The sequence below is a fragment of the Zalophus californianus genome, chromosome 9, assembly GCF_009762305.2.
Source record: "Zalophus californianus isolate mZalCal1 chromosome 9, mZalCal1.pri.v2, whole genome shotgun sequence".
NCBI lineage: Eukaryota > Metazoa > Chordata > Mammalia > Carnivora > Otariidae > Zalophus > Zalophus californianus.
This window is the reverse complement of record NC_045603.1, coordinates 81,207,798-81,228,171: the sequence shown is the minus strand read 5'-3', so window position 1 is coordinate 81,228,171 and position 20,374 is coordinate 81,207,798. Positions and strand designations below refer to the sequence as shown.

The 20,374-nt window shown below is 38.5% G+C and overlaps 1 protein-coding gene across 2 annotated transcripts in view; it reads right to left on the bottom strand.

The window, feature by feature from the left end:
* Positions 1-20,374, bottom strand: part of LMNTD1 (lamin tail domain containing 1) — a 496,795-nt gene that overhangs the window by 19,605 nt on the left and 456,816 nt on the right. For both annotated transcript variants that reach the window (XR_003519677.1, XM_027592022.2), the window contains exon 9: positions 3,681-3,744. Coding sequence is in view for 1 of the 2 variants with exons in the window: in XM_027592022.2 (XP_027447823.1) it covers positions 3,727-3,744 (18 nt within the window). In the remaining variant the exon portion in view is untranslated. The remainder of the gene's footprint in view (positions 1-3,680; positions 3,745-20,374) is intronic.

Below are 20,374 nucleotides of genomic sequence, written 5' to 3'. Positions count from 1 at the left end.
CTATGCCTCCTTTATGGAAGTGGAACTGGAGACCTTTGCACAGGCATCTAGTTTTCTTTAAACTCTGGAACACCTGTGACCTCACATGGTGGAGAGTCTAGATTGCAGGTCTTTTTACTCCTCCCTTACAACTTAACTGTGACACTGTAAGGTTAGGCTGGGAAGAGAGAGAACAAGGTGGCTGACAAACTTTAAAGGAAGGATGTTGGGGGAAACAAATATTCATGAAATTTGAACTGAAGAATTTTGGAAACAGCACTTTAAGGGCCGAGAGGAGAAATATATTAATAAATAAATGGCAGGAATATACAATAAAGTATAGATAAAAAAATTTGACACCAGAAAATTTAACCATTAGACTTTCAAGACTTCTTTAGCAGGGTTTCATATTAAAGAGTGTTAAATATTAGTCCCTCTTTCTGGGCTGTTGAATACTGACTCACTTCTCACAAAAAGTGGCCCCAAGAGGAGAAATTGTTAAGGAAGGTTCTTGTCAGGGTCCCAAAGAAGGCTCCTAGGAGGGCTAGAAGGACTCCTCATGTTTGGGTTGCACAGTTTGGGCCATTCAGAACCCTAAGCGATGTGTGAACATAGCTTACCTAACAAAACCAGAACTTTGTTAGGAGTGCCTCCTAGGTATAAGCACTTTTACCAGTTATGAATTTAATATCCTGTGTTTGCAATTTTGGTGCTTTCTTCCCAGGTCCTAAGCAATTGGATACTCTTGAGGACAGTGCCGGTGATAGGTAGTGAATCTTACCTCTGCCCCTCTTTCTTCCCTCTCTATTCTCTTATATTCTTCAGTGTCTCCTAGCAAGTCTGAATTCATATGGCAAGTGGCAGACAAAGGGAAATCACCTGGCCTTTCCAGAGTTCTCTAACTCTAACTCATGGAAATTTGTTTTTGTGGCTTCTGTGGCATCACCTACCTACACTGCCCATTAGTCACACAGTAGAACTCCCACACAATCCTTGCAAAGTACTGAGCAAGAGCATTTGAGAATTGTGACTTCAAGTACAACTGCATGGTTTTAATCAGTTGTAGCACAGAAATGTGATTAGCAGTCAAAGACCCCTGAGAATGAAATTTGCTTTGCTGTTTGTACCAATAATTAGCACTCTGTTAAATCAGCGGTTTTGGAAAAAAGACCTGAATCTTTTTTACTGTATGGAGCAGTGTTAAGATTCTCATGATAGCCAACTCCTTTTTTTTTTAATGAATAAAAATGTCTCTTTTCTATTCCTACTTCTTAATATGTGTTATTTTTCCTTTCAGACAAGTGGGGGAGTCAATAAGACAAAGACAATAATTGGAGGGGGGGGCAGAGGAAGAGGGAGAAAGAGAACTCTAAGCAGGCTCCATACCCCCAGCACAGAGCCTGATGTGGGGCTCAATCTCACAACCCTTAGATAATGACCTGAGCGGAAATCATGAGTCAGACACTTTACCAACTAAGCCACCCAGGCACCCAAGACAAAGACAATCTTAATGCTGGCTTGCTAGGATTCTAGTCTTAGCTCTGCCACTTACTATCTAAGTAACTTTAGGCAAGTCACTGAATCTCTCTGAGCTGAAGTGTTTTCAACCATAAAAGGGGGATAAAATCAGCCTTATCTACAGGCTCAAACAAGATAATGTGAAAAACATGAAATGCTATATGAGTGTGTAACATTATAAATTACCAAGGAAAGGTCGTGAATACCAAAGAGAACTGAAAGATAACTTAGTTTCTGAACAATTTTCCATGAGTAGACATGCTAGACTCAGAGCTGACTACCATATAAAAGTTATTCACTGACAGATAAAATTTTGTTCCCAATAAAGGCTTCAGAAATATTCTGAGGGCACATTGATGGTCAATCCTAAATATACCACCAGATGGGGGTGGAGGCTCTGAGAAGACAGAAGTAAGGCATCTTAAGCCATCTGGAACTTTTCAAAACAGGGTAGGTAAAAAAAAAAAAAAAATCAAACCCACCAAAGAATCTCCTACAGAGGGGAATCAATGAATAAATTTGTGACCATGGAAGTTAAGCAAAATAACTGAAGAAGACCAACAAAAGCTAAAACCTTTGCCAAAATTATGTTATCCAATATCCAATGAGAGGATTCAAAACATTTTTTTTCAACCAAAGCCAACAACAACAAAATTCTCTGTTTTTATATATAATAACATGTTCCCTTTCCAACTCATATGCAGTATAATTCTTTCCTGGCTAAAGAAATGAAAGGTAATTGAATTGTAGAAGTGCTGGCTGCCAGTGTCTTGGGAGGATTTCAGATCCCCTCCTTTGCATTTCGACTACACTCTGCTCATGGTTATACTGACTGGAGGAAATGGGTCCCAGTGAAGGTAGACCTCTGAGAGCCGGAATTATTTCAGTGGGGACTAAGGCTGGATTCTCCAGTTCTTTGCACTTTGAAGACCTTAGATTTAGTTTTGACTCTGTGGTTGATTATGAGGTGAATTTTGCTAACTCATCTCTACAGACTTCAGTTTCTTTCGCTGTAAAATGAGGTGGTTGAAAAAAATCTCTTTACATTCCCAATCTCATTTAGGAAATGTCTGAGAAGAAAGCTTCTCAGAACTGTGACCATCCATATTTTTAGGAAGTTGGAAGCTCAAGGGTAATGATACTACACAAATAGAGAGAGTGGACTTGTGAAAGAGTAGGTGACATTCAGAAAAATAGAAGATGAGGATTCAGGAAAATCTAGGGAGAGACAAACTGAAAGAAATTGGGACAACGGAGCAATCTAAGAAAAACTGAAATGCTGGTACACAGATGTGGGTAGTAAGAGGCACTATGAAAGGCCAACAGGCTGTGTGGAGTGGTCAAATTAAGTCATTTCTGCCAGTGGAGTCTAGCGTGTTAACAAGTTAAGGATCGGGTGGATATAGCTTCGTTCTTAAACCAAGGAATAAACCTAAAGCCTACTCAGAAAAAAGAGCAAGGAAACATGTAAATAGATCAGTTATGGACTAGGACAACAAAGGATGTAAACCAGATGAGGATACTGAAGAGAAGGAATCCTTAACCAAAAAAATCACCTTGTCATCAGCTCTTTGGGGAACAGTTTAAACACAACCACTAACAAAACAGAAAGCCATTGAGATCTTCCTCAGTTACTTAGATGTTAATACCATGAAAAAGATGAAGCAATATAGGAAGTAACTGGTTAAATGACACAAGTTATTTATCAACTGAGTAGCAGAGGTCAGAGTTCCTAATCCTTCCTTTCATTGCCATTTATGAGATAACACAATGATAGAGCATCTGCAGTCTCTTTAACCAGAATAATTTTTTATACTATTAATAATGTGTTGTGCATAGGAACTAAAATGTGTTGGTATAGTTGCAGAATGTTTTTTGGGCATTTGAAGTGACTCTGGATTCTAATTGCTCTTACTTATCCACCAACAAGGATAGCATGAGGATATAAGGCAAAAAGTAAAGATGTGGTATTTCCTTCTTTCCCATTCTTAGAAAGTTTATCATACAACAAGGGAAGACAAAAACTGATGGATCCAAAAGCAACATAAATATTTAACAGAAAATTAATGATTATAGAACATATGAGAACAATCCATGTCCTGATGGCTCTGCAAGATATATCTGCAAATTATTTTAGTCTTATTTTTCAGCAGAGAAGGCAAATTTGCAATACTATTCCTTACCTTTAGAAGTTGAGTTGACTGCCTATTTGCTTTTGTAACTCAGATGTCATATTTTTCTTGGTCCCTGCAAAACCCCCCAAAAGAAGAGAGATTGGGAATCCAATATTCCAAGCATTGAGTTTTCACATTAAAACAAATCCTGGGATAGACTATGAACAAAATAATTTTCTTTCATTTGAAGGAGACATCTAAGGTTTAAGGACATTTATTTAATGGTAACTTTAAACAAGGGGTTTAAAAACCACTTGATAAGTAATATTTGAATATTAAGTTCAAGTTTTCAGTGAATCATTTAAAAAAGAAACCTGTATTTCAAGACATATTAATCAAAACTTAGAAGAAATGTCAATCTGAAATATATATTTTTAAAAACTGAGGTTTACAGGGTAATTTTACCAGCTTTTAAAATTCCTTAAATTCTCTATTTTCTACACTTACAGCTACCATAATGATGGAGTAGCTAGTGAAGGGAGGCTTGGGAATTAGGCTGCATCATGAGGGATGCATGAGATGGTGTGTGGACAGAAGCAGACGCTGCTTAGCTTGCCAGTTTTGCCACCTTCACCCTGGTGATGAATGAAGTGACAGATATGGTGGCCTCCCTCATTCTATATGCTTAGGCAGGGATTGAAAGTCACTTTGTTTAAATATAGTTTTTACACAGAAAACTAGAGTATCAAATTGAAATAGTGCTCAGTTGAATAATACGAAATACAAATTACTTCTAGTCCAGAAATGAAATGGATTTTTTCCCTGTAAAATAAAAGATAAGAAGGCAAAATAATATTCTAGGTACAGACAATAATAAGCTCCTCTGGAAAAAAACAACTACAGGAAAAGCGACTCAGTCAATACCTAACTTTTTCTTTTTCTCTAAGAGTGCAAAAGAATTATCAAGTTAAATTGCCACCATTTGATTACAAAGAAATAATACCCAGAGGCTGGATGTGAAAATGTGATCCGAAAGAAAGATGAACAAAAATGCAGGGTGTTTCTGGTTAACACAATGATTCTGTTAGTCACCAATAGTTTTCTGAATCCAATGAGTCAGCATGCTATTTGGCTCATTAGTGTGTAAACTTTCTGAATACTAAGTTGTGGACCTGGAGTATAAATAGGCTTTTAAGATATTTTCCATACTTGAGACAGTGGCTCAGATATAATAAGAATCTAACTCATCACGTCTCATCTTCTGGTACAATTTGTTGGCATGAAATAAACCTTGTAACTATTTTATGTATGACCTTCCAAACTAAGTAGCCTGAGGATGGAGGCTTTGAATTGCACCCTGGAAGCTTGTTCTTCAGGAAACAAAGTACAGTATTTTATTTTTAAAAAAGATTTATTTATTTATTTGAGAGGGAGAGGACAAGGAGGTTAGAGAGAGAGAGAGAATCTCAAGTAGATTCCCTGCGGGGCTCCACCTGAGATCATGACCTGCGCCAAAACCAAGAATCAGATGCTTAACTGACTGAGCCACCCAGGCGCCCCCAAAGTACTGTATTTTGGAGCTAAAAACATTTATAAGAAAATTCCCACCTATAATTTCTTAAAATTTAATGACAGGATTGTGAGTAGCAGTAGTGTTTGTTTCAATTTTGATGGGTGATGGCAATTTCTTAATGGTTATTTGAGCCTGAAGCATTCAGCTCTGGTAACTTTAATCTTAGAATACTCTGACTTCCTGAAATAGTATTTCTTACTTTTGTGAAGAAATGGTTCATTAATGACATATATATCCATAAATGAGATTATAATTGTTCTTAAGTAAAGGTAAATTACTTTAAAATACTTCTGTTTTGTAACACTGAATTGTTTTCAAATAAGAGATCTAGTCATGACGTTACCAAATCATTCTGTCATTAGGGCTAATATCTTGGAAGTTTTTGTATAGGCATTAAAAAAAAAACCTTTATTTCACCTATAAGAACAGACAAGTAAATGGTTTTAATCGTCTATTTTATAGAAAAAGGAATATGATGATGTTACAATTTAAATTTTCTGAAAGCAACAGAAGAGAAAAATCATTACCCTTGAATACATGCTATAATTTTCCTTTATAAAAAAGTTCCTGATATTTTGATGCTATTATTTTGATGCCAAAAAATGGACAGAAACTCTTGACAGTTTTCAGTGTTCCTTCAACTAATTATTTTCTACTCAGTTGGATTGTAAGAGGTTCAAGTAATTGGCCTTTTCTATTCTGAAGGATCTAAAGGATAGCCAGATTTTTCCTCTATATATAAGTTCATACAATTTCTAATTATATTATTGATTAGTACTGTCATATATAAATATGTATATATATAAAAATACATATATATATTTATATAAGTATATATAAGTAAGGTAAAAATCACAGAGATGTGACATTTAACATTCCAAATTTGTAATCTGATAAATGTAAATAATGTAATACAGTTATAAATATCAATAAAGAGAACAAAATACTTACATGGAGGATACTTAAAGATGATTTATTTCAAACATATTTTTTTCCTTTTGGAAAAAGGGAAAGGAAAAAATTTTTTCCTTTTTCCTTTCCTATTATGGATTGGAAACATGTTTTTGTGGGAAAAAAATACCTTCCTTGATCCCAGCACAGATAAGCCAGACCTATTGCACTGTAATGAGTACTTGCCCACAGTCCAACTAAAGTCAAATTCCATAAATGTGATCTTAAGATATAGAGAGCTTATAGTAGTAAGATTTTAAAAATGTTTAATTCTTACATGTTATCTATGGTCTAGCTTCCTTTGTTTACTAACAGATTGGCTTTTATTGTGTGGTTCTGCAGCCTTCAGAAACAAAGGAACATTATTATTATTTTTACTATTATAACATCTGTATGGAAGACAGTAGCAGCTGTAGAGTCTACAATTAAAACGAATCCCACTACAGGGTGCAATATGGACCACAGATGATAGGAAAAGTGTATCAGACAGCATGCAAATAAAATACATTAAACAGCACACACACATACTGTCAACTTAACACACTGTCGGTAGCATACTATCTTCATACTACTTCCTGCCATTTAACTTGAGTTACAGAAGACTGACAAAGTTGTCCACAATCTGTACACTAATCTCAGCAAGAAGAAAGTGAATTCTCTCTAGGCCTAGGAGAAACAGTGGCAACACAATGCAAACACATCTGCTTTGTCAAAGGTTAGCCTTCCTAAGAGAACTTCATTTATGCTGCACTTAGGTCTTGCCTCTGTGCGCTAATAGCTCCAAGTGCATACCACATTTTTTTCTTCTTTAAATTTTTTGTTATGTTAATCACCATACATTACATCATTAGTTTGTAATGTAGTGTTCCATGATTCATTGTTTGTGCATAACACCCAGTGCTCCATGCAGAACGTGCCCTCCTTAATAACCATCCACCAGGCTAACCCATCCCCTCACCCCCTCCCCTCTAGAACCCTCAGTTTGTTTTTCAGAGTCCATTGTCTCTCATGGTTCATCTCCCCCTCCGATTTACCCCCCTTCATTCTTCCCCTCCTGCTATCTTTTTTTTTTTAACATATCACATTATTAGTTTCAGAGGTACAGATCTGTGATTCAACAGTCTTGCACAATTCACAGCACTCACCATAGCACATACCCTTCCCAATGTCTATCACCCAGCCACCCCATCCCTCCCACCCCACCCCCACTCCAGCAAACCTCAGTTTGTTTCCTGAGATTAAGAATTCCTCATATCATTGAGGTCAGATGATACATGTCTTTCTCTGATTGACTTATTTCACTCAGCATAACATCATTGAGGTCAGATGATACATGTCTTTCTCTGATTGACTTATTTCACTCAGCATAACACCCTCCAGTTCCATCCACGTCATTGCAAATGGCAAGATCTCATTCCTTTTCATGGCTGCATAATATTCCATAGTATATATATACCACCTCTTCTTTATCCATTCATCTGTCAATGGACATCTTGGCTCTTTCCACAGTTTGGCTATTGTGGACATTGCTGCTATAAACATTGGGGTGCATGTACCCCTTCGGATCCCTACATTTATATCTTTGGGGTAAATACCCAGTAGTGCAATTGCTGGACTGTATGGTAGCTCTATTTTCAACTTTTTGAGGAACATCCATATTGTTTTCCAGAGTGGCTGCACCAGCTTGTATTCCCACCAACAGTGTAGGAGGGTTCCCCCTTCTCCGCATCCCCGCCAACATCTGCCATTTCCTGACTTGTTAATTTTAGCCATTCTGACTGGTGTGAGGTGGTATCTCATCGAGGTTTTGATTTGGATTTCCCTGATGCCGAGCGGTGTTGAGCACTTTTTCAAGTGTCTGTTGGCCATTTGGATGTCTTCTTTGGAAAAATGTCTGTTCATGTCTTCTGCCCATTTCTTGATTGGATTATTTGTTCTTTGGATGTTGAGTTTGGTAAGTTCTTTATAGATTTTGGATACTAGCCCTTTATCTGATATGTCATTTGCAAATGTCTTCTCCCATTCTGTCGGTTGTCTTTTGGTTTTGTGGACTGTTTCTTTTGCTGTGCAAAAGCTTTTTATCTTGATGAAATCCCAATAGTTCATTTTTGCCCTGGCTTCCCTTGCCTTTGGCGATGTTTCTAGGAAGAAGTTGCTGCGGCTGAGGTTGAAGAGGTTGCTGCCTGTGTTCTCCTTTAGGATTCTGATGGAGTCCTGTCTCACATTTAGGTCTTTCAACCATTTGGAGAATATTTTTGTGTGTGGTGTAAGGAAATGGTCCAGTTTCAGTCTTCTGCATGTGGCTGTCCAATTTTCCCAACACCATTTGTTGAAGAGACTGTCGTTTTTCCACTGGACATTCTTTCCTGCTTTGTTGAAGATTAGTTGACCATAGAGTTGAGGGTCCATTTCTGGGCTCTCTATTCTGTTCTACAGATCTATGTGTCTGTTTTTGTGCCAGTACCATACTGTCTTAGTGATGACAGCTTTGTATTAGAGCTGGAAGTCTGTAATTGTGATGCCACCAGCTTTGCTTTTTTTTTTTTCAACATTCATCTGGCTATTCGGGGTCTTTTTTGGTTCCATACAAATTTTAGGATTATTTGTTCCATTTCTTTGAAAAAAGTGGATGGTATTTTGATGGGGATTGCATTGAATGTGTAGATTGCTCTAGGTAGCATTGACATCTTCACAATATTTGTTCTTCCAATCCATGAGCATGGAACGTTTTTCCATTTCTTTGTGTCTTCCTCAATTTCTTTCATGAGTATTTTATAGTTTTCTGAGTACAGATCCTTTGCCACTTTGGTTAAATTTATTCCTGGGTATCGTATGGTTTTGGGTGCAATTGTAAATGGGATCGACTCCTTAATTTCTCTCTCTTCTGTCTTGTTGGTGTATAGGAATGCCACTGATTTCTGTGCATTGATTTTATATCCAGCCACTTTACTGAATTCCTGTATGAGTTCTAGCAGTTTTGGGGTGGAGTCTTTTGGGTTTTCGACATACAGAATCATATCACCTGCAAAGAGTGAGAGTTTGACTTCCTCCTTGCCGATTTGGATGCCTTTGATTTCTTTTTGTTGTCTGATTGCTGTGGCTAGGACTTCTAATACTATGTTGAATAGCAGTGGTGAGAGTGGACATCCCTGCCGCGTTCCTGACCTTAGGGGAAAAGCTCTCAGCTTTTCCCCATTGAGAATGATATTCGCTGTAGGTTTTTCATAGATGGCATTTATGATATTGAGGTATGTACCCTCTATCCCTATACTCTGAAGAGTTTTAATCAAGAAAGGATGCTGTACTTTGTCAAATGCTTTTTCTGCATCTACTGAGAGGATTATATGACTCTTGTTCTTTCTTTTGTTAATGTATTGTATCACGTTGATGGATTTGCGGATGTTGAACCAACCTTGTAGCCCAGGGATAAATCCCACTTGGTGGTGGTGAATAATCCTTTTAATGTACTGTTAGATCCTATTGGCTAGTATTTTGGTGAGAATTTTTGCATCCATGTTCATCAAGGATATTGGTCTGTAATTCTCCTTTTTGATGGGGTCTTTGTCTGGTTTGGGGATCAAGGTAATGGTGGCCTCATAAAATGAGTTTGGAAGTTTTCCTTCCATTTCTATTTTTTGGAACAGTTTCAGGAGAATAGTATTAATTCTTCTTTAAATGTTTTGGTAGAACTCCCCTGGGAAGCCATCTGGCCCTGAGATTTTGTTTGTTGGGAGATTTTTGATGAGTGCTTCAATTTCCTTAGTGGTTATAGGTCTGCTCAGGTTTTCTATTTCTTCCTGGTTCAGTTTTGGTCGTTGATACATCTCTAGGAATGCACCCATTTCTTCCAGGTTATCTAATTTGCTGGCATAGAGTTGCTCATAATATGTTCTTATAATTGTTTGTATTTCTTTGGTGTTGGTTGTGATCTCTCCTCTTTCATTCATGATTTTGTTGATTTGGGTCATTTCTCTTTTCTTTTTGATAAGTCTGGCCAGGGGTTTATCAATTTTGCTAATTCTTTCAAAGAACCAGCTCCTAGTTTTGTTGATCTGTTCTACTGTTCTTTTGGTTTCTATTTCATTGATTTCTGCTCTGATCTTTATTATTTCTCTTCTCCTGCTGGGTTTAGGCTTTATTTGCTGTTCTTCCTCCAGCTCCTTTAGGTGTAGGTTTAGGTTGTATACTTGAGACCTTTCTTGTTTCTTGAGAAAGGCTTGTATTGCTATATACTTTCCTCTTAGGACCGCCTTTGATGCATCCCAAAGATTTTGAACAGTTGTGTTTTCACTTTCATTGGTTTCCATGAATTTTTTAAATTCTTCTTTAATTTCCTGGTTGACCCATTCATTCTTTAGTAGGGTGCTCTTTAGCCTCCATGTATTTGAGTTCTTTCTGACTTTCCTCTTGTGATTGAGTTCTAGTTTCAAAGCATTGTGCTCTGAAAATATGCAGAGAATAATCCCAATCTTTTGGTACCGGTTGAGACCTGATTTGTGACCTAGGATGTGATCTATTCTGGAGAATGTTCCATGGGCACCAGAGAAGAATGTGTATTCCATTGCTATGGGATGGAATGTTCTCAATATGTTTGTGAAGTCCATTTGGTCCAGTGTGTCCTTTAAAGTCTTTATTTCCTTGTTGATCTTTTGCTTAGATGATCTGTCCATTTCAGTCAGGGGGGTGTTAAAGTCCCCCACTATTATTGTATTGTTGTCAATGTGTTTTCTTTGCTTTTGTTATTAATTGGCTTATATAATTGGCTGCTCCCATGTTAGGGGCATAGATATTTACAATTGTTAGATCTTTTTGTTGGATAGACCCTTTAAGTAGGATATAGCGTCTTTCCTCATCTCTTATTACAGTCTTTGGCTTAAAATCTAATTTGTCTGATATAAGGATTGCCACCCCAGCTTTCTTTTGGTGTCCATTAGCATGGTAAATGGTTTTCCACTCCTTCACTTTCAATCTGGGGGTGTCTTTGGGTCTAAAATGAGTCTCTTGCAGACAGCATATTGATGGGTCTTGTTTTTTAATCCCATCTGATAGCCTGTGTCTTTTGATTGGGGCATTTAGCCCATTTACACTCAGGGTAACTATTGAAAGAGATGACTTTAGTGCCATTGCACTGCATGTAAGGTGACTGTTACTGTATATTGTCTGTGTTCCTTTCTGATCTATGCTGCTTTTAGGCTCCCTCTTTGCTTAGAGGACCCCTTTCAATATTTCTTGGAGGGCTGGTTTTGTGTTTGCAAATTCCTTTAGTTTTTGTTTGTCCTGGAAGATTTTTATCTCTCCTATTTTCAGTGACAGCCTAGCTGGATATAGTATTCTTGGGTGCATATTTTTCTTGTAAAACAGTCCTCTGAATATATCATGCCTGTCCTTTCTGGCCTGCCAGGTCTCTGTGGATAGGTCTGTTGCCAATTTAATGTTTCTACCATTATAGGTTACATATCTCTTGTCCCAAGCTGCTATCAGGATTTTCTCTTTGTCTCTGAGACTCATAAGTTTTACTATTAGATGTTGGGGTGTTGAGCTATTTTTTATTGATTTTGAGAGGGGTTCTCTGTGCCTTCTGGATTTTGATGCCTGTTTCCTTCCCTACATTAGGGAGGTTCTCTGCTATAATTTGTTCCAATATACCTTCTGCCCCTCTCTCTTTCCTCTTCTTCTGGGATCCCAATTATTCTAATGTTGTTTCGTCTTATGATATCGCTTATCTCTCGAATTCTGCCCTCGTGATCCAGTAGTTGTTTATCTCTCTTTTTCTCAGCTTCTTTATTTTCCATCATTTGGTCTATATCGCTGATTCTCTCTTCTGCCTCATTTATCCTAGCAGTTAGTGCCCCCATTTTTGATTGCACCTCATTAATAGCCTTTTTGATTTCGACTTGGTTAGATTTTAGTTCTTTTATTTCTCCAGAAAGGGTTTCTCTAATAACTTCCATGCTTTTTTCAAGCCCAGCTAGTATCTTTAAAATCATGATTCTGAACTCTAAGTCCAACATCGTACTAATGTCTGTATTGAGTATGTCCCTGGCAGATGGTACTACCTCTTGTTCTTTTTGTTGAGGTGATTTTCAGCATCTTGTCATTTTGTCCAGAGAATAGATGAATGAGAGAACAGAATGCTAACAGGGTAACAGGGTAACGTCCCCAGAAAATATACTCTAAACAAATCAGAAAAGACCTGAAACCATGGGAAAAGGGAAAGAAAGAAAAAAGAAAGGGAAAAAAAGAAAAAGAAAAAGATAAAAACAAACAAAAACAAAACAAAACAAAACAAAAAAGAGAATATGATCAAATATGATCAGGCTGGTGCATAGATCAGTGCCACACACTAGATTTTTGGTTTATTTTGGTCTGTTAGAAGAAAGTGCCTCCCAAAATTTTAATCTTTTCTTTTTTAAAGATTTTATTTACTTATTTGACAGAGACAGAGATAGCGAGAGCAGGATCACAAGCAGGGGGAGTGGGAGAGCGAGAAGCAGGCTTCCTGCGGAGCAAGGAGCCTGTGGGCTCAATCCCAGGACCCTGGGATCATGACCTGAGCCGAAGGCAGACGCTTAACAACTGAGCCACCCAGGTGCCCCTTGCCTTCCAAAATTTTAAAGAAAGAAAGACTTATATATGTACAAAATAAGGGTTGATACGATGAAGGGATGGAATATGACTGTAAAGATGAAAATTATAAAAAATTTTATAAAAGGAATTGATAAGAAGTTGTTTGAAAAAAGAAAGAAGAGGATTTAAAAAAAGAAAAAAAGAAAAGAAAAAAAAGGGAGAGAATATGATCAGGCAGGAGACTAGAACAAAGCCATACACTAGAGATTTAGGGTATATTTTCATCTGTTAGAAGAAACTGTATCTCAAAATTTTAAAGAGAGAACAACGTATATATATACATATATATGCCAAAAATAAGGGTAACTACTATGAAGGGATAGACTATGACTCTAAAAATGAAAAATAAAAATTAAAAAAAAAGGAATTCATAAGATGTTGATTGGAAAAGGGAAAAAGAAAAATTAAAAACAAAAAAGACAGTTAAAAAAATTAACTTTGAAAGACTAAAGAATCATTGTAAAAAAGCCATGAATTCTATGTGTAGTATTCCCCTGGCGCTGGAGTTCTGCTGTTCTCATTGATCGGTAAACTTGGTCTTGGCTCGCTGTTCTTGCTGATCTTCTAGGGGAGGGGCCTGTTGCCGTGGTTCCCAAATGTCTTTGCCGGAGGTGGAATTGCCCTGCCCTTGCCGTTCGGGCTACGTAATCTGCTTGGGTTTGCTCTGGGAGCTTTTGTTCCCTGCAAGCTTTCTGTACAGCTTTGGAGGATGAGAGTGAAAATGTCGGCCTCCCAATCTCCGCCCCGGCGGAGCCATGAACTCGGGGCCCGCTCCTCAGTGCACCCCCAAAGAAAAGCAGTCAATCATTCCCGTCTCCCCAGTCTCCGGCCGCATTCTGTGCTCACCCGGCCTGTGACGGAGCATTTCTATCTTTGGCACAAGACCCCGTTTGGAGTCTCCAAACCCAGCAGATCTTTGCGGTGCGCTCCCGCGCCATTCCTCCCGGGGGAGGAAGGGGAGTCTCCCCAGATCTGCAACTTGTTGGGCCCCTGCTGGAGGACCAGTGGCCCGACTGTGCCGCGGATCACGGTTTATGGCAACCCCGAGCTGAGAGCCAGCGCCTCCGCTCCGTCTCTGCAGCTGGCTTCCCCGCTCCGATGCCTGGGAGCTCTGCCGCACTCAGGCACCCCTGGTCTTTCTGTGACCCTGAGGGTCCTGAGACCACACTGTCCCACAAGGGTTTCACCCCCCCCACCCCCTCGGCTTAGCCACTGGAGCGACGTTCCTCAGCAGAGCCAACTTCTAAAAGTTCCAATTTTGTGTTCCGCTGCTCTATCACTTGCCAGAAGCGGCCGCCGGAGGCCCCCTCCCCCGCCATCTGTCCTCCTGAATATCGCCTCGGATTCACTTCTCCACACGTCCTGCCTTCCAGAAAGTGGTCGCTTTTCTGTTCAGAGAGTTGTTGCTATTCTTTTCTTCGATCTCCTGTTGAGTTCGTAGGTGTTCAGAATGGTTTGATCCCTGTCCAGCTGAATTCCTGAGACCAGACGAAATCCAGGTCTCCTACTCCTCTGCCATCTTGCTCCGCCCCCTCGCATACCCATTCTAACAGATATCTTTCTTGCTAATTTTTTCAAATTTTTATTGTGAAAAATTTGAAATATAAAGAAAACATGAAAGCTTAATACAACCAAATACATATGTCTATCACCCAGATTCAATAGTTAATATTTTGCCATATTTGCATTATTTATTTATTTATGCTTATATCACCAAACCATTGAAAAGTAAGATTTCTGTATGAATCTAAGAACAACCAATATACCCACAACAAAAACAACTCAATTAGCAACCTAAGGAAAGAACAATGATTTGTCAATATCCAATATTCATTCTATATTTAAATGTAATTAATTGTATTAAAAATGTCTTTTCTAGCTGTGACTTTTGTGTTTTTTTAAAAATTTTTTATTGTTATGTTAATCACCATACATTACATCATTAGTTTTTGATGTAGTGTTCCATGATTCATTGTTTGTGCATAACATCCAGTGCTCCATGCAGAACGTGCCCTCTTTAATACCCATCACCAGGCTAACCCATTCCCCCCAACCCCCTCCCCTCTAGAAACCTGTTTGTTTTTCAGAGTCCATCGTCTCTCATGGTTCGTCTCCGCCTCCGACTTACTCCCTTTCATTCTTCCCCTCCTGCTATCTTCTTCTTCTTTTTTTTTTCTTAACATATATTGCATTATTTGTTTCAGAAGTACTGATCTGTGATTCAACAGTTGCACAATTCACAGCGCTCACCATAGCACATACCCTCCCCAATGTCTGTAACCCAGCCATCCAATCCCTCCCACCCCCCACCACTCCAGCAACCCTCAGTTTGTTTCCCGAGGTTAAAAATTCCTCATGTCAGCGAGGTCATATGATACATGTCTTTCTCTGATTGACTTATTTCACTCAGCATAACACCCTCCAGTTCCATCCATGTTGTTGCAAATGGCAAGATCTCATTCCTTTTTAAGGCTGCATGATATTCCATTGTGTATATATACCACCTCTTCTTTATCCATTCATCTGTCAATGGACATCTTGGCTCTTTCCACAGTTTGGCTATTGTGGACATTGCTGCTATAAACATTGGGGTGCATGTACCCCTTCGGATCCCTACATTTGTATCTTTGGGGTAAATACCCAGTAGTGCAATTGCTGGATCGTATGGTAGCTCTATTTTCAACTGTTTGAGGAACCTCCATACTGTTTTCCAGAGGGGTTGCACCAGCTTGCATTCCCACCAACAGTGTAGGAGGGTTCCCCTTTCTCCGCATCCCCGCCAACATCTGTCGTTTCCTGACTTGTTAATTCTAGCCATTCTGACTGGTGTGAGGTGGTATCTCATCGAGGTTTTGATTTGGATTTCCCTGATGCTGAGCGATGTTGAGCACTTTTTCATGTGTCTGTTGGTCATTTGGATGTCTTCTTTGGAAAAATGTCTGTTCATGTCTTCTGCCCATTTCTTGATTGGATTATTTGTTCTTTGGGTGTTGAGTTTGGTAAGTTCTTTATAGATTTTGGATACTAGCCCTTTATCTGATATGTCATTTGCAAATATTTTCTCCCATTCTTTCGGTTGTCTTTTGGTTTTGTGGACTGTTTCTTTTGTTGTGCAAAAGCTTTTATCTTGATGAAATCCCAATAGTTCATTTTTGCCCTGGCTTCCCTTGCCTTTGGCGATGTTTCTAGGAAGAAGTTGCTGCGGCTGAGGTTGAAGAGGTTGCTACCTGTGTTCTCCTTTAGGATTTTGATGGACTCCTGTCTCACCTTTAGGTCTTTCAACCATTTGGAGTCTATTTTTGTGTGTGGTGAAAGGAAATGGTCCAGTTTCATTCTTCTGCATGTGGCTGTCCAATTTTCCCAACATCATTTGTTGAAGAGACTGTCTTTATTCGATTGGACATTCTTTCCTGCTTTGTCAAAGATGAGTTGACCATACACTTGAGGGTCCATTTCTGGGCTCTCTATTCTCTTCCATTGATCTATGTGTCTGTTTTTGTGCCAGTACCATACTGTCTTGATGATGACAGCTTTGTAATAGAGCTGGAAGTCCGGAATTGTGATGCCGCCAGCTTTGCTTTTCTTTTTCAATATTCCTCTGGGTATTCGGGGTCTCTTCTGGTTCCATACAAATTTTAGGATTATTTGTTCCATTTCTTTGAAAAAAGTGGATGATATTTTGATGGGGATTGCATTGAATGTGTAGATTGCTCTAGGTAGCATTGACATCTTCACAATATTTGTTCTTCCAATCCATGAGCATGGAAGTTTTTCCATTTTTTTGTGTCTTCTTCAGTTTCTTTCATGAGTATTTTATAGTTTTCTGAGTACAGATCCTTTGCCACTTTGGTTAAATTTATTCCTAGGTATCTTATGGTTTGGGGTGCAATTGTAAATGGGATCGACTCCTTGATTTATCTCTCTTCTGTCTTCTTGTTGGTGTATAGGAATGCCACTGATTTCTGTGCATTGATTTTATATCCAGCCACTTTACTGAATTCCTGTATGAGTTCTAGCAGTTTTGGGGTGGAGTCTTTTGGGTTTTCCACATACAGAATCATATCACCTGCAAAGAGTGAGAGTTTGACTTCCTCCTTGCCGATTTGGATGCCTTTGATTTCTTTTTGTTGTCTGATTGCTGTGGCTAGGACTTCTAATACTATGTTGAATAGCAGTGGTGAGAGTGGACATCCCTGCCGCGTTCCTGACCTTAGGGGAAAAGCTCTCAGCTTTTCCCCATTGAGAATGATATTCGCTGTAGGTTTTTCATAGATGGCATTTATGATATTGAGGTATGTACCCTCTATCCCTATACTCTGAAGAGTTTTAATCAAGAAAGGATGCTGTACTTTGTCAAATGCTTTTTCTGCATCTACTGAGAGGATTATATGACTCTTGTTCTTTCTTTTGTTAATGTATTGTATCATGTTGATTGATTTGCAAATGTTGAACCAACCTTGTAGCCCAGGGATAAATCCCACTTGGTGGTGGTGAATAATCCTTTTAATGTACTGTTGGATCCTATTGGCTAGTATTTTGGTGAGAATTTTTGCATCCATGTTCATCAAGGATATTGGTCTGTAATTCTCCTTTTTGATGGGGTCTTTGGTTTGGGGATCAAGGTAATGGTGGCCTCATAAAATGAGTTTGGATGTTTTCCTTCCATTTCTATTTTTTGGAACAGTTTCAGAAGAATAGGTATTAATTCTTCTTTAAATGTCTGATAGAATTCCCCTGGGAAGCCCTCTGGCCCTGGGGTTTTGTTTGTTGGGAGATTTTTGATGAGTGCTTCAATTTCCTTAGTGGTTATAGGTCTGCTCAGGTTTTCTATTTCTTCCTGGTTCAGTTTTGGTAGTTGATACATCTCTAGGAATGCACCCATTTCTTCCAGGTTATCTAATTTGCTGGCATAGAGTTGCTCACAATATGTTCTTATAATTGTTTGTATTTCTTTGGTGTTGGTTGTGATCTCTCCTCTTTCATTCATGATTTTGTTGATTTGGGTCATTTCTCTTTTCTTTTTGATAAGTCTGGCCAGGGGTTTATCAATCTTGCTAATTCTTTCAAAGAACCAGCTCCTAGTTTCGTTGATCTGTTCTACTGTTCTTTTGGTTTCTATTTCATTGATTTCTGCTCTGATCTTTATTATTTCTCTTCTCCTGCTGGGTTTAGGCTTTATTTGCTATTCTTCCTCCAGCTCCTTTAGGTGTAGGGTTAGGTTGTGTATTTGAGACCTTTCTTGTTTCTTGAGAAAGGCTTGTATTGCTATATACTTTCCTCTCAGGACTGCCTTTGCTGTATCCCAAAGATTTTGAACAGTTGTGTTTTCATTTTCATTGGTTTCCATGAATTTTTAAAATTCTTCTTTAATTTCCTGGTTGACCCATTCATTCTTCAGTAGGATGCTCTTTAGCCTCCATGTATTTGAGTTCTTTCTGACTTTCCTCTTGTGATTGAATTCTAGTTTCAAAGCACTGTGGTCTGAAAATATGCAAGGAATAATCCCAATCTTTTGGTATCGGTTGAGACCTGATTTGTGACCTAGGATGTGATCAATTCTGGAGAATGTTCCATGGGCACTAGAGAAGAATGTGTATTCTGTTGCTTTGGGATGGAATGTTCTGAATATGTCCGTGAAGTCCATTTGGTCCAGTGTGTCATTTAAAGTCTTTATTTCCTTGTTGATCTTTTGCTTAGATGATCTGTCCATTTCAGTCAGGGGGGTGTTAAAGTCCCCCACTATTATTGTATTGTTGTCAATGTGTTTTTTTGCTTTTGTTATTAATTGCCTTATAAAAGTGGCTGCTCCCATGTTCGGGGCATAGATATTTACAATTGTTAGATCTTTTTGTTTGATAGACCCTTTAAGTAGGATATAGTGTCCTTCTTCATCTCTTATTACAGTCTTTGTTTTAAAATCTAATTTGTCTGATATAAGAATTGCCACCCCAGCTTTCTTTTGGTGTCCACTAGCATGGTAAATGGTTTTCCACACCCTCACTTTCAATCTGGGGGTGTCTTTGGGTCTAAAATGAGTCTCTTGCAGACAGCATACTGATGGGTCTTGTTTTTTAATCCCATCTGATAGCCTGTGTCTTTTGATTGGGGCATTTAGCCCATTTACATTCAGGGTAACTATTGAAAGAGATGAATTTAGTGCCATTGTATTGCCTGTAAGGTGACTGTGACTGTATATTGTCTGTGTTCCTTTCTGATCTATGCTGCTTTTAGGCTCCCTCTTTGCTTAGAGGACCCCTTTCAATATTTCTTGGAGGGCTGGTTTTGTGTTTGCAAATTCCTTTAGTTTTTGTTTGTCCTGGAAGCTTTTTACCTCTCCTTCTATTTTCAATGACAGCCTTGCTGGATATAGTATTCTTGGCTGCATATTTTTCTCGTGTAGTGCTCTAAAGATATCATGCCAGTCCTTTCTGGCCTGCCAGGTCTCTGTGGATAGGTCTGTTGCCAATCTAATATTTCTACCATTGTAGGTTACAGATCTCTTCTCCCGAGCTGCTTTCAGGATTTTCTCTTTGTCTGTGAGACTCGTAAGTTTTACTATTAGATGTTGGGGTGTTGGCCTATTTTTACTGATTTTGAGAGGGGTTCTCTGTGCCTCCTGGATTTTGATGCCTGTTTCCTTCCCCACATTAGGGAAGTTCTCTGCTATAATTTGCTCCAATATTCCTTCTGCCCCTCTCTCTCTTTCTTCTTCTGGGATCCCATTATTCTAATGTTGTTTTGTCTTATCGTATCGCTTATCTCTCGAATTCTGCCCTTGTGATCCTGTAGTTGTTTATCTCTCTTTTTCTCAGCCTCTTTATTTTCCATCATTTGGTCTTCTATATCGCTGATTCTCTCTTCTGCCTCATTTATCTTAGCAGTTAGTGCCCCCATTTTTGATTGCACCTCATTAATAGCCTTTTTGATTTCGACTTGGTTAGATTTTAGTTCTTTTATTTCTCCGGAAAGGGTTTCTCTAATAACTTCCATGCTTTTTTCAAGCCCAGCTAGTATTTTTAAAGTCATGATTCTGAACTCTATGTCTGACATCATACTAATGTCAGTATTGAGTAGGTCCCTGGCAGAGGGTACTACCTCTTGTTCTTTTTGCTGAGGTGATTTTTTTCGTCTTGTCATTTTGTCCAGAGGAGAACAGATAAATGAGAGAACAAAATGCTAACAGGTTAACAACGTCCCCAGCAAATATACTCTATACAAATCAGAAAAGACCTGAAACCAGGGGAAAAGAAAGGGAAAGAAAGAAAAAAGAAAGAGAAAAAAAAGAAAAAGATAAAAACAAACAAAAACAGAACAAAACAAAAAAAACCAGAATATGATCAAATATGATCAGCTAGTGCATAGATCAGTGCCACACACTAGATTTTGGGTGTATTTTGGTCTGTTAGAAGAAAGTGCCTCCTAAAATATTAAAGGAAGAAAGACTTATATATGTACAAAATAAGGGTTGATACAATGAAGGGATGGAAGATGACTGTAAAGATGAAACTTATAAAAGGTTTTATAAACGAAATTGATAAGAAGTTGTTTGAAAGAAAGAAGATTTAAAAAAAAGAAAAAAAAATGGGAGAGACTGTGATCAGGCAGGAGACTA